The sequence below is a fragment of the Hypomesus nipponensis genome, chromosome 26, assembly GCF_054491055.1.
Source record: "Hypomesus nipponensis isolate SF chromosome 26, ASM5449105v1, whole genome shotgun sequence".
Classification (NCBI taxonomy): domain Eukaryota; kingdom Metazoa; phylum Chordata; class Actinopteri; order Osmeriformes; family Osmeridae; genus Hypomesus; species Hypomesus nipponensis.
In genome coordinates, this window is record NC_140386.1 from 11,234,459 (window position 1) to 11,248,878 (window position 14,420).

General features: G+C 51.9%; 1 protein-coding gene across 1 annotated transcript; it reads right to left on the minus strand.

The window, feature by feature from the left end:
* midn (midnolin) lies at positions 1-13,697 on the minus strand. The gene is given in 11 exon segments (XM_084692727.1): positions 1-2,087; positions 3,633-3,701; positions 3,704-3,892; positions 4,031-4,148; positions 4,894-4,959; positions 4,962-5,062; positions 5,065-5,317; positions 8,476-8,538; positions 8,717-8,804; positions 10,910-11,138; positions 13,241-13,697. Coding segments are annotated over 11 exon segments (1,512 nt in total). The 5' UTR covers positions 13,314-13,697; the 3' UTR covers positions 1-1,824.
* Between the last annotated feature and the right edge of the window lie 723 nt (positions 13,698-14,420).

Genomic DNA, 14,420 nt, shown 5'->3' on the forward strand with positions numbered 1-14,420 from the left:
TGGCAGCTTTTTTTTTTTTTTATTACCTAAAAAAGAAAAAAAAATCTATCACAAGTCACACTGAAATGTATTGCTTAAGAAAAAAAAATATATATTGATATCTTGTTTTGTACTTTTTTGTTGTTGTAGGGAAACTCATTTCCGTTTGTGTTTGACCAGGAAAGGGGGGGCCATGTCCTGCCCCCCACTCAGAAAATACATGAAGAAAAACAGAATTCACAGTTACCATTTTGGTTTGATAAATTAACACACTCACACGTGCTACAGTCTCCTATAGCTAGACCTCTGGTCTGGACTCTCCTCATGGCTACAAGATAAAGAACTAGAGAGCAGGCAACGTATATGATGAGTCCACCCCCCCCCCTCCCCCCTCCTAATATTTCTTACTTTTGTTTCTTTTTTTTTTTTCAATTTCACACAGATGTGAGGCACACACAGAGTATAGTTTATACATAGATAAAAATTACGAATTAAATTAACGTTACATTTTTTTGATGAGGGGTTGGGGTGAAACTAACAGAGGGTCAGGATGCTGGCAGTAAAGACTAACACAGTGGAGAAAGAGCGGTGGAGAACAACATTAGATCATATCCCACTACGTGCTTCAACCTCCCAAGGAACTACAACCCCCATCACGTGAGGACTACAAAAGTGTGGCGACTTCCTGTGTCGAGAAAGGATATAGTCTTTGCGTTTTAAGGCACAGAAGCCTTGACATAATAGAGACTCCACCTGCTAACAGAGAGAAGCCCCAGTGAGGAAGTCGCCCTGAGGAGCCAATGCCCCCAGAGAGGTGAGCGGTAAGGCCACTTGAAACAGGATGAGGTTCTCTCTCTGCGGCCCCAAGGAGTGCAGTATTGGTAGGGTTGGACACACACTGACAGGGTCAGGGTTGCTTGTCTGTGTATCGAACTCTTAACAGGACACAACAGGGCAAGCTCCAATAACATGAACTGACCAATGAGAAGCAGCCATTCATCACTTAGATGAACACTTCCTTCTCCCCACACACACACACACACCTGCAGATGGTTTAGTTGTTCCAGGCTTATCAGACTCGGGGGGGGGGGGGGGGATTATGTTTAGAACCATTTGTGGCTTCGTAACCATAATGAGTGAATGAATGAATGTATGAATAAGTGGATGAGTAGATGGATGGATGAACACACTTCTCAGCGGCCGACTCTGAGCCACAGTGGATGTCTGTTTTTTCAAAACAGCAGATAGGAGGTTGAATAAAAAATATATTTTTCATATTTAGATTTTACATCCTCTGCAGCGTCCATGGATGCTGAGTAGATATCCTGTTCTCTCAAACTACATCTCCCATGAGTCAGTGCGTTATTAGCCCCACCCATTCCTGCACGCATGACCAGCTGTTCCATGATAATGTGCAAATCAACAACCAATCAGACCAGTTTGTGGAAACCTGAATGCTTTGTGAACAATGCTACATATTGAGTTTAATAATAATAATGATAATAGTTATGTTTCCATAGAGACAAGGTTAAGTATGAGTAGAAACCTCGCTCCCTGATGGAGGCTGAATGCCCAATGGGAGGGGTTGTACGCTGAGGACACACCCCCAGTCCACATGGTAACTAGTTTCCCTGGTAACTAGTCCACATGGTAACTAGTTTCCCTGGTAACTAGTCCACTTGGTAATTAGTCCGCCCAGGCTTTGACAGAGAGACGAGTTCCACACAACTAAAACATCCCTTGTTTCCCACAATCCTCAGCAAACGCGTCTCCGTATTCAGCAGTCCCCTCCGGCTCCTCCCCTTCTCCAGCCACACCCACTGCCCCTCGATCTGCCCCACCCCCTCAGGCCATGAGGAACTCAGTCTTCATGTCTGATTGGACGTCGGGTTTCCACAGTGCCTCGTCGTAGTCCAGATCCAGGGAGCCCTCGCTGGATAGGCTGCTGTTGCTGTGGCTCCGCCCATTCTTGCGGCTTGGCAGCCAATGGTAGGGTGCGCGCTGGTCACGCCGGCTCTTCCTCCGAACCCTCTTCTGTTGCATTAGCAGCTGCAGGCGCTCCACCTTGCAGCGTGTCGCCCGGTTCTCCGTCTGACGCACGCGGTCACCTGGAGAGGGGGGGAAGGAGGGGGGAGGAGTCAGAACACTGGACCTGGCACTGCGGACGTGTGCGTGGCTGGGTGTGTGTGCAGGTATGTTTGTGTGTAGCTGTGTTTGGGGATGTGTGTGCGTGTGTAGCTGTGTTTGGGGATGTGTGTGCGTGTGTAGCTGTGTTTGGGGATGTGTGTGCGTGTGTAGCTGTGTTTGGGGGGGTGTGTATGTGTGTATGTAGCTGTGAGTGTGTGTGGCCTGGCCTAATCTCAGCTATAAATACATGCAGGAGCTGTAAAGGAAGGAAAAGCCACAATCTATAATGTACTTCCATTAAGACTCGTCTCAGAAGGATATCATGAAATAACCCAGCGAAACGTCAATAACCCTCGTCTTGGTCTCTCTCTCTCACACACAAACATACACACAGACACATACACGCACAGCAGGAGCTTTTAACGTGGATCGATGTCAAATTAAAAAGCCCTATTGATTAAACCTTAGCTGCAGAGCAGCCATCTCTCTCAGGGGAGAGACTATTGGCTTTCAGGAGAAAATGCAAGCGAATTGAAATACTGAGAGGGAAAAAGAGAGGGATGAAAGGGGGAGGGAAGGAGTGAGAGAGAGAGTGTGCTTCTCCATTCTTTATGGCTGTAGTTTCCTAGTTTATTGACCCCCCTTGTCTACCCTGCAGTCAAGAGGGGGAGGAGAGGGAGGGGGGGGGTTAAGGAATTCCTCCCCCGGGTGTTGGGGAAGGAATGGAGGTAGGTGGCGGTTTTTCAAATCAATAGTGCCGCTATCTCTCTCTCTTTCTCTCTCTCTCTCTCTGTGTGTGTGTGTGTGTGTCACTACAAGAGCTGAGTCTCTCTCTCTCTCTGTGTGTGTGTCACTACATGAGTAGAAGGACTGGACACAGCTGGCCTCCCGACTATGATTATAACAGCATCGCTATTATTAGGACACACACACACAAGCAGGGCATTGAGCAACATTACACTGAAAGACTAGAGAAGGAGAGTGTAAGGGGGAGAGAGAGAGACCAGGCTGCACATGAATAATGCATGTCCACACACAGTCAAGGCCACTATCTTCTATCTGCAGTGGGAGAGCCCAGGTTTAACCCTCCCCCCTCCTCCTCTCCTTCCAGCACAACAAAAGCCCCTCCTGGTGTCCAGTGTGAAGCTCAGACAAAGACAAGGGATAAGGAGGGATGGGGGGTTACCCAGCAGAGGAATTCAGCCCCCCCCAGGTCTTTGTCTGACCCCTAACCAAAAGCCTTCCAGCCTGACTATGACAACCACACAGCACAGGCAACACCCCCTGTGTGTGTGTTAGCTCTGCCCTGGCTGCCCTGACTGGCTGTCTGGCTGTCTGTTTCTTCCAGTGGAAGTTCAGAGAAGGAGAAAAGTAGAGGAAGAGAGGAGAGGAAGAGATGATGAGAGGAAGACAAAGAAAGAGGGCGAAAGCTGGGAGGACAGTGAGAGGAGCATGGAGCTTCCCTGGGCTCTCCAGTGAGTGTGTGTGTGTGTGTGTGTACACGTGTGTGTATAGGGGGGACTCACCATGGGGCCTGCACATGTGTATCTGGCTCTGCACCAGGGGGTGTAAGGGGGGCGTGCGTGCGCTGGGGGGGGCGGGCGTGGCCGGGGCAGGGGGGCAGGGTGGGGGGAGGGCGTGGCGTGCTGTTGGAGCTGGCTGAGGGACGGAGGAACCCCCTGGTAGTGCCGCGTAGCGCTGAGCAGGTCGTTGAGGATCTGGAGGATGGTGCTGATGTCACGACGAGGGCGCCCGCTGCTGTCCTGACAGTTAGGGTGCAGCGTGCCTGCAGGGGGAGGGGGGCACAGTTAGTAACCCTGGGGGGTTCTTGTTGCTGTGTGAGGCCCAGGCCTCAGATCCTGCCCTACCCATGGGGCCTGAGTACACATACGTATTCCTCCGCCAGGACAGCTAGTGCTCTCACCTGAGAAGGTTCCAGAGAACACTCCCGGGCCGTGGTTCACAAAGCTCTCGATGATGGCGCCGGGCTTGCGGGACCGGGAGGAGGAGCTGTTACCAGAGGTCTTAGTGCTGCAGCTGGGCTGGAGGGAGAAACACACATATTACACACACACACAGTGTTACACACACACCCTGTTACAAACACACACATACACACCCTGTTACACACACACACAGTGTTACACACACACACCCTGTTACACACACACACACCCTGTTACACACACACACAGTGTTACACACACACACCCTGTTACAAACACACACACACACACCCTGTTACACACACACACAGTGTTACACACACACACCCTGTTACAAACACACACACACACACCCTGTTACACACACACACAGTGTTACACACACACACCCTGTTACACACACACACACACACCCTGTTACACACACACACAGTGTTACACACACACACCCTGTTACAAACACACACACACCCTGTTACACACACACACAGTGTTACACACCCTGTTACACACACACACACACACACCCTGTTACACACACACACCCCCTGTTACACACACACACACACCCTGTTACACACACACACACACAGTGTTACACACTCACACAAACTGGCTTTCAGGAGCCCATGTTGTAACTGACCTATCCCGTAACTAAGGCCTTGTGTAACCGAGGAGAGAGAACAGCACACCATGTACACAACCACACACACACACTAAACCACCCAGCTACACACCATGTAAACCACATCCCCCTTTAAACAACTATACACTAGTATCCACCTGTGAATTCCTGTAGGTACATTACTGGTTCAGGTTTTGGTGGGGAGAGGGGTCTTACCTGGGGGCTGGAGGCTGGAGGAGGGGGCCTCTGGGGGCTGGGGGGGGCTTGGCGGGGGGACAGGAAGACACTCTGCTGGGGGAGGCAGGGGGAGGGGGGAGGGGGGAGCTGTGTCTAGAGGTGGAGCTGTAGACAGGAGGGGCGTGTTGGTGTGTGGTGGGGGGCGGAGAGAGGAAGGCAGAGGGGGAGGGTGGGGGGAGGGGGCAGGGTGGTGGGGCAAAGGCACTCGGGGGTGTCCAGAGCTAGGGGGTGCACCCCCTAAGGGGAGACCCGGGGCCTCCGCCCCCCCCCGCCCCCCCCTGCTCTGAAGCCCCGCCCCCCCCACGGCCTGCTGGGAAGCCAGCTGCAGCTGCACGAACATCATGTGATCTCCAACACGCAGTGCCAGTGTCAGGGGAGACCGGCCACACAGGAAGTCACTGACCTGCAAACAGGAAACGGAAATACTGCTGAGTCATGTGATCCTCCGAGGTAAAAATAGGCCACGCCCACACACACACCACCTCCCGTCACTGCCTCCTCTTTCTCCCTCCTCTACTCTCCTCCCCCTCCCCCTCCAGTTGACAGACAAAGCCAGTTCTGCAGGCTGGTCTGGCTGAAGGACAGGAAGCAGCATTCTGAACATTCTGAATGGCTGATTGTCCTGGTGAGGCAGGGGGGAGAGGAGGACTGACCATGTTAGGAGTGTCGAGAAGGAGAGCAGAGCCAAGAGTGTAGGCTTTGACCCTCTCTGGTCCTGACACACACACACACACACACACACAGTCACACACACACACACACACACACACACAGTCACACACACAGAGCTTGGCTGAGGGATGCACAGACGACAACAAGTCCTCTCTTGTCAAGTCATGTCCCTCCCTGCCTCTCCCCTCCTTTCTTCCGGCCCATCCTCCCTCTCTCCCTTCTCCCTCTCCATCCTCCCTCTCTCCCTTCTCTCTCTCCATCCTCCCTCTCTCCCTTCTCTCTCTCCATCCTCCCTCTCTCCCTTCTCTCTCTCATCCTCCCTCTCTCCCTTCTCTCTCTCATCCTCCCTCTCTCCCTTCTCTCTCTCATCCTCCCTCTCTCCATCCTTCCATCCCTAAATATTCTATGTGGCCAGTGTTCAGTCCCTGCATCCAGAGGGAAAGGAGGGTTAGGAAAAAAGAGAGCGAGGAGGAGAGAGGAGATGCACATAGAGAGCAGTGTATATGCTCTCTGTTTGCACCTGACTGACAGCTGTCATGAGATTGAGTATTCCATTTCCCCGCCCTAACCACACACACACACAGCCAGGGGCCCCTAAAGAGGCGTGTGTGTGTGTGGGGGGGGCTTGGCGCTGGGCTGGTGTTTGTGTGTCGCATGCAGGACAATGAAACATGGCTGCATCTATGCTTGGGGGAGAGAGGGAGAGAGAGACAGGGTGATAGAAAGAGGGGGAGGTGATGGAGAGAGTGATAAGAGGGGCAGAAGGAGGAAGAGAAGCATCTCCTCTACTGCTGGTAAAGATGATTACCTTCTCACCCCACACCACAGCCCCCCCAACTACACCACACGCATGCAAACACACACACAAACCACAAGCACACACACACCTTTATTGTATTATTCATTCCTGGTTGTGATGTCTCAGTAGTTGAGTCACAGAGCCATGTTTAGAGTTGCTCACCCAAACCAAACCCACATCGCCTGTCTGTGTGTGTGTGTCTGTGTATTTCAACATGTGTGTCGAAATATTCCCTTTTAAGCCGTCTGCTTAATGTGGTCTCCAAATACACGCACACACACACAGAAAGCAGCCATGGTAATGTCCTCCTCATGCATGGCTGACAGGGTTGGGGGTGGAGGGCTGTCTTGAGCAAGGGGCTTTGTTGCTATGCAGCCACAGAGAAAGTATGACAAGAGGGAAATCCAGAAGGAGGGTTAAAGGAGGGGGAGGGGACCGGGGGGAGGGGATGGGGGGAGGGTGTCAGTGGAGATGGTGGCGATGAAATATTCAGTGACAGTATCCTTCTGGCTACCACTCTCTCTCTCTGCCTCCCTACCTCTCTCTCTCTGCCTCTCTCTGCCTCTCTCTCTCTGCCTCCCTGCCTCTCTCTCTCTGCCTCCCTACCTCTCTCTCTCTCTGCCTCCCTGCCTCTCTCTCTGCCTCCCTGCCTCTCTCTCTGCCTCCCTGCCTCTCTCTCTGCCTCCCTGCCTCTCTCTCTGCCTCCCTACCTCTCTCTCTCTGCCTCTCTCTGCCTCTCTCTCTCTGCCTCCCTGCCTCTCTCTCTCTGCCTCCCTACCTCTCTCTCTCTCTGCCTCCCTGCCTCTCTCTCTGCCTCCCTGCCTCTCTCTCTGCCTCCCTGCCTCTCTCTCTGCGTCCCTGCCTCTCTCTCTCTCTCTGCCTTCCTAACTCTCTCTCTCTGCCTCCCTACCTCTCTCTCTCTCTCTCTCTCTGCCTTCCTGCCTTTCTCTCTCTGCCTTCCTAACTCTCTCTCTCTGCCTCCCTATCTCTTTCTCTCTCTCTGCCTCCCTACCTCTCTCTCTCTCTCTGCCTCCCTGCCTCTCTATCTCTGCCTCCCTACCTCTCTCTCTCTGCCTCCCTACCTCTCCTCCTATCAGTAGACTGGCAGGTTATTTATTGGAGTCCCTGTGGTTCAAGGAACTCATTTACAGACACGCTTGTCTTCCAGAACTGAGAAAGAGGGAGAGATGTAGGAGAGAAGAGAAGAGAGGAGGAGAGAAGAGAAGGGAAGAGAGGAGGAGAGAAGAGAGGGGGAGAGAGGAGGTGAGAGCTAGGGAGGGAGGGATGAGGCCAGGGCTGGTGAGGCTGGTGAGGCTGGGGAAGATGAGGCTCCCATATGTAACTGTGCTGTTCTCTGTTCACCTGGCTGGCTACAACTGACCAATCAGACGCACTGTTCCTGCCATGCTCCCGCCCACACAGCTGCCAGCCAGTCACGACGCTTTGTGAGCTCAAAACACAACACACTCAGGAGACAATGACCGTCACGACACACACTTCAGATCTGCTGCATGACACACACACACACACATTCACTCTCTGCAGGTCCGCTGGGAGGGGAGAAGATAGGTGAGGAGAAGCCAGTTCTCATGCCTCTACTTTCACTATTGATCACAGTGAGTCACACCACACTGAGTCACACACCAATACTGTACATCCCTCTAACACACACACACAGCTTCCAGGAATGGTATGCTAATATTGAGAGACCGGCCCATCTGTCATGAGCATCTGAACCTGCTTCCTGGAACTGATCTGACTACACACGCTGCCTCGTGTGTGTCAGCGTGTGTGTGTCAGTGTGTGTGTGTCAGCGTGTGTGTGTCAGCGTGTGTGTGTCAGCGTGTGTGTGTCAGCGTGTGTGTGTCAGCGTGTGTGTGTCAGCGTGTGTGTGTGTCAGTCTGGTATGCGCGTGTTAGTGTGTGTCCCGTAGGAAGGTCTATGTTGGTGAGGATGTGCCTAGGCATGCCCCCCCCTTCCCAGCCTGGCTCCCTGGAGACCAGACAGAGGAGAGAAGGATAGTCTCTCTCCTGCCTCACCCTCAGTGAGGATGCAGGTTAGAGGTGAGGATGCAGGTTAGAGGTTCTTACCTGAGTCTCTGTTAAGCTCTCCAGTGCCTGCATGACCGACTGCTCTGGTCTGGAGGCCTGTGACTGGAGGGACACGTGTGTTAGTGTTCACATTAGCGGAACATCACCGACACTGCTAAACAAAGTTCCTCAACTCTGTTTATTCCTCAACCGAATAAAACTACACACCTGCACCTGTGTAACATCACTGCAACATGACTGTGGCATGTGGGTAACGTGGGGGAGATGTGGGGTGACTCACCATGAGCCCAGCCTCCACTGTGGGTACCAGGGTTAGTCTGCTCCGGTCAGTCACACCCAGATCCAGCAGCCGGCCTGAACTCAGACGCCTGGAGGAGGACACAGGGTTAGAGACCAGGCTGAGAGGGGGGAGAGAGGGAGGGTTAGAGACTAGGCTGGGGGGGGAGAGAGAGGGAGGGTTAGGGTTAGAGAGACACCAGGCTGAAGGAGGAGGGAGAGAGACCAGGCTGAGAGGGGGGAGAGAGAGAAATTCTGTGCAAATACGTGACAGTTTTGGGTACATATACTCTGTGTGTGTGTGTGTGTGTTTGACTTGCATTTCCCACAAACACACACTCTGCAGACATGAAGCCAGACGTCAAAACCTTTTTCTAAAATGAAATCAGTGTGCGTCTCGTATTGATTGTGTCGTCATATTTAGTTTGGAGTTCAGGGTTGACTGTGTTCTGTGGGTTTCTGGGCACCAGAGAGAGATGGGTGTCTGAGCGTGTCAGCGGTTCTGAGTCACCAGGCATGCAGGGCAGCCCCACCCAGGGCCCCACCCAGGGCACCGCACCAGCTGTAACCCCGTCCAATACACAATGCCTGCTGCCCTGTGCAATAAAACCAATAGACCAGAACCGGATGGACAGACAATCAAAGACACCTCAACATGTTACTTTTGGATCCACATTCCTCCAGGAGAGAGCAGTGATATGAGGTGCAGTATATATAATAATACATCTAATATTAATGTAGCATTTCAACCAGTCAGATGCTCCAGCCAGCAGCGTTCAACTCTGCAGAGATCGGGTAACCTGACCAGACGTAGGCGTCAGCAGGCTAGACGTCTACATGCCTCACCTGAACGTTCCTCATAGAATGATATTCTTGGTATATTAGTCTTAGTGTTGCTAAGACTATCTCATGAAGGATCAGGTTTGGACAGGCCATGAGGGAACTGTCAGGAGGACCAAATAATTCCAGCGTACCTGTAGCTGTTAGAAATGTCACCTATGAACAGGGTGTCCTGGGTGTGTTGAGGCAGACGGTTGACACAGTCTGAGCCTCCTGCAGGCACATCACATAGTGTTCTCAACAGCTGGGAGACGCCACAGTCTTACCTGCCTTATCTCTCTACCTGCCTCACCTGCCCTGCCTGTCCGTCTACCTGCCAGCCTTGTTTTTCTACCTGACCTGCCTCACCTGCCTTTCCGCAGCGAAACCCTGACTCGACTAGGCTAAAGGGACCGCGTGCGGAGCTTTAGCGTGAAACAACGTGACCCCGCAGCGGAACAAAGAGGCTCGCGCTCCCGGCTGTTCGGTTAGCTATTCGGACGCGAGAGGGGATTAAAAACGTTTTTCAGGTTTTTAGGGGATGAAGTGGCCTGAAGGCGATTACCCGAGCGCCAGCGGCTACAGAGGATTTAAAACAATGCAGCCGGTGACAAAGACCTCCCTCCCCCTACTCCTTTGTCATTTAACGCAAGACAATCCGATTCAATTGGAAACCCGCTAATATCTCAGTTTCGTTATTCAGAAAAGGACTATTTGGACACACCTTTGTAAAGCATTGTTTAGCTGTCGCCATCGTGACTAGGAGCGTAATGAATTGTCGATAATAGCTCCAGTGTTTCGGAGAGTTCTACAGGCCAGCTGGGAAGGGAGGCCCTCTGACTCAATCAGAAACCAGTGTTTGTGTTGGCTGAACAGTACTGGCGTTCGGGCTAGCTCCCCATACAGCACGGACTATCCCGGAATAGCTAATAACATATCCTGTAGCTTCGAACACAATCCACATCCTAACTACCGTCCGAATGGGGGTATTTTTAGCTTAAACTGGCGTGTTTTTGACGACTAGCGCTGCAACGTCAAATCTGCCGTTGCGTGAACAGACTGTTGAAAACCACTGCGCTTCTCTCTGTATCTTGTTTTTGTGTTGATTGCATTTGATCCATATCACACAGGAATTCAATCATTGATATATACACATAAATAAACGCGACAGTCTGCAGGCTGGCTCGTCAATATGAACCCTGACCAGTGTGTCACGGTGCATCGATACAGTCAATATCCGGTGAGCTTTCTGTGCAGTCTACAGCCCTTTTGTGTTCTACCACACAGTTGTCATTGTACGCAGCTAGCCAGGGTGAACACCGCGTGCATACATACATCGTCCTGCACGCTGTGGATGTGTGTCTACAGGGTCACTCACGTCTCTTTGTGCAGAAGGGCGAGTCTCTCTTTTGGTATTTTCAGCCTCTGGGAGAGCCGTTTCTTCAGGCCCTCCACGGTCTCCTCCTGCGGTAGTGACAGCTCGAAGCGCGTGCCGGTGGTGGAGTGGATGTACACGTTCATGGAGGGCTCGCTGGGCACGGCCTCGCAGGAAGGACCGCCGCGGCTCGCGCAGCTTCGCGCGCCGGGGTGCGGGTCCATTCGATAGTCTGTAGTCAGGGGGAGACGGTAGTGGAGCGGGGATAGGGGAGAGGAGGCGCGGGGTGGGGTGGGGGGAGAGGAGGCGAGCCCGTTAGAAACAGCTCCTTGCCGGAGAAGAAAGGACCTGCTTGCATTCAGAAGGAAGCGCCTCTGTTTCCCTCCACGCCTTTCTCCTCTGAAAACGAGTCGACCTCTTCGTTAGCTACCATGAGAATACAAATCCACCGGTCGATGGGGAGAGTCGAACCTTTGTTGTGTTACGGGGAAATATCTTATGTAGCTTTTGCTCTCTAAATTCCGCGTCCTCGACAGCGCTCCAGCCCGGTAAATTAGAGGACGAGCAGAACCAAAGATTACACGCGCAGCCGAGACCGTCAAAGTAGCTCGGGGAACGCTTCCTTTCCGTACAGAAACACGCGACTGATAGGCCTATCCACGGATTCTTGTTATTCAATGAAAGACATGCGGCCCAAAGCTTTAAAGAAGCTAAACAGAGGATCTGCGGTGATTATAAACCTCATTGGATTAATACGGTGCTGCAGCGCTACGTCCCCATGCTCAAGGCGACTCCAGTGAAAAAGCGACAATGAGTTTCTGTCAATCACTAGAGCTGGCCCAGCACTCAGGCGCCTCAGCCAATAGCAGGAGTAGATTCACGCCCACGTGGCGCAGAGACGCTGTCCCTATTCTCACCAACGAGGTCGATCCTCACCCACTCGCTCGCTCCCATTCTTGTGTGTGAGAGCCAATCGGCTGTGTGTGTGTGTGTGTGTGTGTGATGAAAGGGGCGGGGCTTGAGACCCAGACCATTCATAACATGTCAGCGTGAGTCCAGCACCACTACAGGTCGATCCTAGTCCCTGACCTAGAACCACTAGGGTCCTGTACTGGGATATCTAGACCCTGGGCAAGATATCTAACAAGGCGTGCCAACTTAACACGGTCTCTAAACCTGCTGGCATCGGGCTACAGAAGTGGTGGTGTTTAAGTACTGCTCCATGTCTAGCACAGGAAAGATTATGTTCCTAAGTGACATGCATGTTATCTGCAGGCATTCTGTTGGATTGCACAATTCTAGCTATCACGTGTGTGTGTGTGTGTGTGTGTGTGGGGGGGGGGGGGAGAGAGAGAGAGAGAGTCAAACGTTGGCGTTATCAAGTGCCGGCCCTGATAGTGGTGCTATGACGTCAGACTCCTCGCTAGCATTATGTAAATAAGGCTAGCAGAGCTCTCTTCAGGAAGTACGCCTAGTCATTAGATCTGTGTGTTGAGCGTGTGTGTGTTGTGTGTGTGTGAGAGAGACAGAGACAGAGAGAGATGGCTGGTCTTGTACACTCCTTTCATGAGTTTTGCATAATAACAACCAAAGCTTCGCTATAAATTACTCTCTAGCGAGTTTCCCGGCCCGTCCCAGCCCGGCCCGTCTCAGCCCGGCCCGTCTCAGCCCGGCCCGGCCCGGCCCGGCCTGTATTAGCCTAGATGTGTGTCTGTGGTCGTGGAAGCATCTCCGTTGTGTGATGATCACTGCGGCTCCAGCTTTGGGATGGGTAAGATGCCCTCTAGGGAACAGCTGACGCACTGTAGGTGAGCTGTACAGGTGAGACAGCTGACGCACTGTAGGTGAGCTGTGCAGGTGAGCCGAGGCTCTAACCACCTGCTGAAACAGCGACTCCCCGGTCATTTAGATCAGGCCCGGGCACAAGTACGGATACCAGAATAATCAGCATTTCACGTTGAGCAGCGCCAGCCTAATGTTGGGGGTATCTTGTGATGAAACTCAACTGATGTAACCGTTGGGAAGCTCTGTCATTGGGAAGCTGTGTCATAATGCTGCGAACGCGCTGACTGGAACCGAAGTCACTAACTGGAGATCAACATCTAAACTGTATACTACAACATTGAGAAAAATACATGGAACTGCTTGTTAAATAACGTTTGGTTATTCGAAAATCCGTGATTCTCTCAGCAATTCAAAAGTCCCCTGTGTGAACTTTTGAATAGTTGGAAAAAGTTGGAATTTATGAAATGTAGGTCTATAATGTGTTTTCAGTTAAATCTGACCATTAGAACATCAATTGTTTTCCAAACTGAAATCTTGGGTGCTACTTACCAATGATAGTGGCGAAAACTTTAAAGCTTCGCGTTAAAGTTTTTGATTTTCCAAGTTTCCCCAGTTTGGGCATGTAGGTCCCCGCGCTATAAAGAGCTCTCCGGTAAATCCAGATAGCGGCAGTATGCAACACCGTCTCACGGGGAATTCAGCAAATCTGTGCGTCCTCACTCCGACACGCTGCGTACCGACGGACCAAGAGACTTCTCAACTTGGCTCGCTCACCGTTCCTGTAATGCCTGTCTGACGTCCGTGCTCCGGGGTCTGTCGTGTTCACAGCAGGGGGCGGGGAGCGACACCTAGTCCGTCCCTCTCGGATATGGAAGGGTAGAGCTCGAGCGGGTTCTTGCTATGTCAGCATGTGATTTAAGGTAGCCATGGAATTCCTCCCGTGGTGTGTGTTGCTCTCTCCCAATCCCTGGCACTAATAAGCGCTCTCCACGAACGGAAGGAATGCGCTTGCAGTAATTGAAGAGGTTTCTCCGTATTGGTAGACAACCAAACGGGCGTTTTTTCCCTGAAAGGACATGCAAGCAGAACCACACCCTGCGCTGTTACTACCTTAACAAAGCGCAAATGAACCGAAGGCTGCAGAGATTCCAAGGGTGGCGTCTTCCTTTAAAGAGAAGAAATGTCACCTGGCAACAAACAGACCATAAACACAGGGCCTTGGATACGAGCTGAACACCTGAAGACAAATAAACAACCTATCTCTCCAGACTCCTCCCCAGACCAGTCAATCAAACTATTACTGAGACAGTATTACTGTGAGAGAAGGAATGTGAGAGTATTATATAGACTATTAGGAGCTGTAGTCCTGTAGTATTACTGTGTGTGTACTGTGAGCTGGAGCCTTCTGAATGATTAAGGAGCCAGGATTGTTGACACATCAGATGGTATCAGATACTGAAGTGACACACTGAGTGTCAGGGATCTGTGTTTACCAGGGTGGGACTGTGTGTGTGGGACTGTGTGTGAGTGTGTGTGAGTGTGTGTGTGGGACTGTGTGTGTGTGTGTGTGATAGAGAGAGAGAGAGGGAGAGAGAGAGAGGGAGGGAGAGGAAGAGAGAGAGGTAGAGAGAGAGAGAGAGGGAGAGAGAGAGAGAGAGGAAGAGAGAGAGAGAGAGAGAGAGAGAGAGAGGAAGAGAGAGAGAAAGAAGGAGCAGAGATCCACCCATCT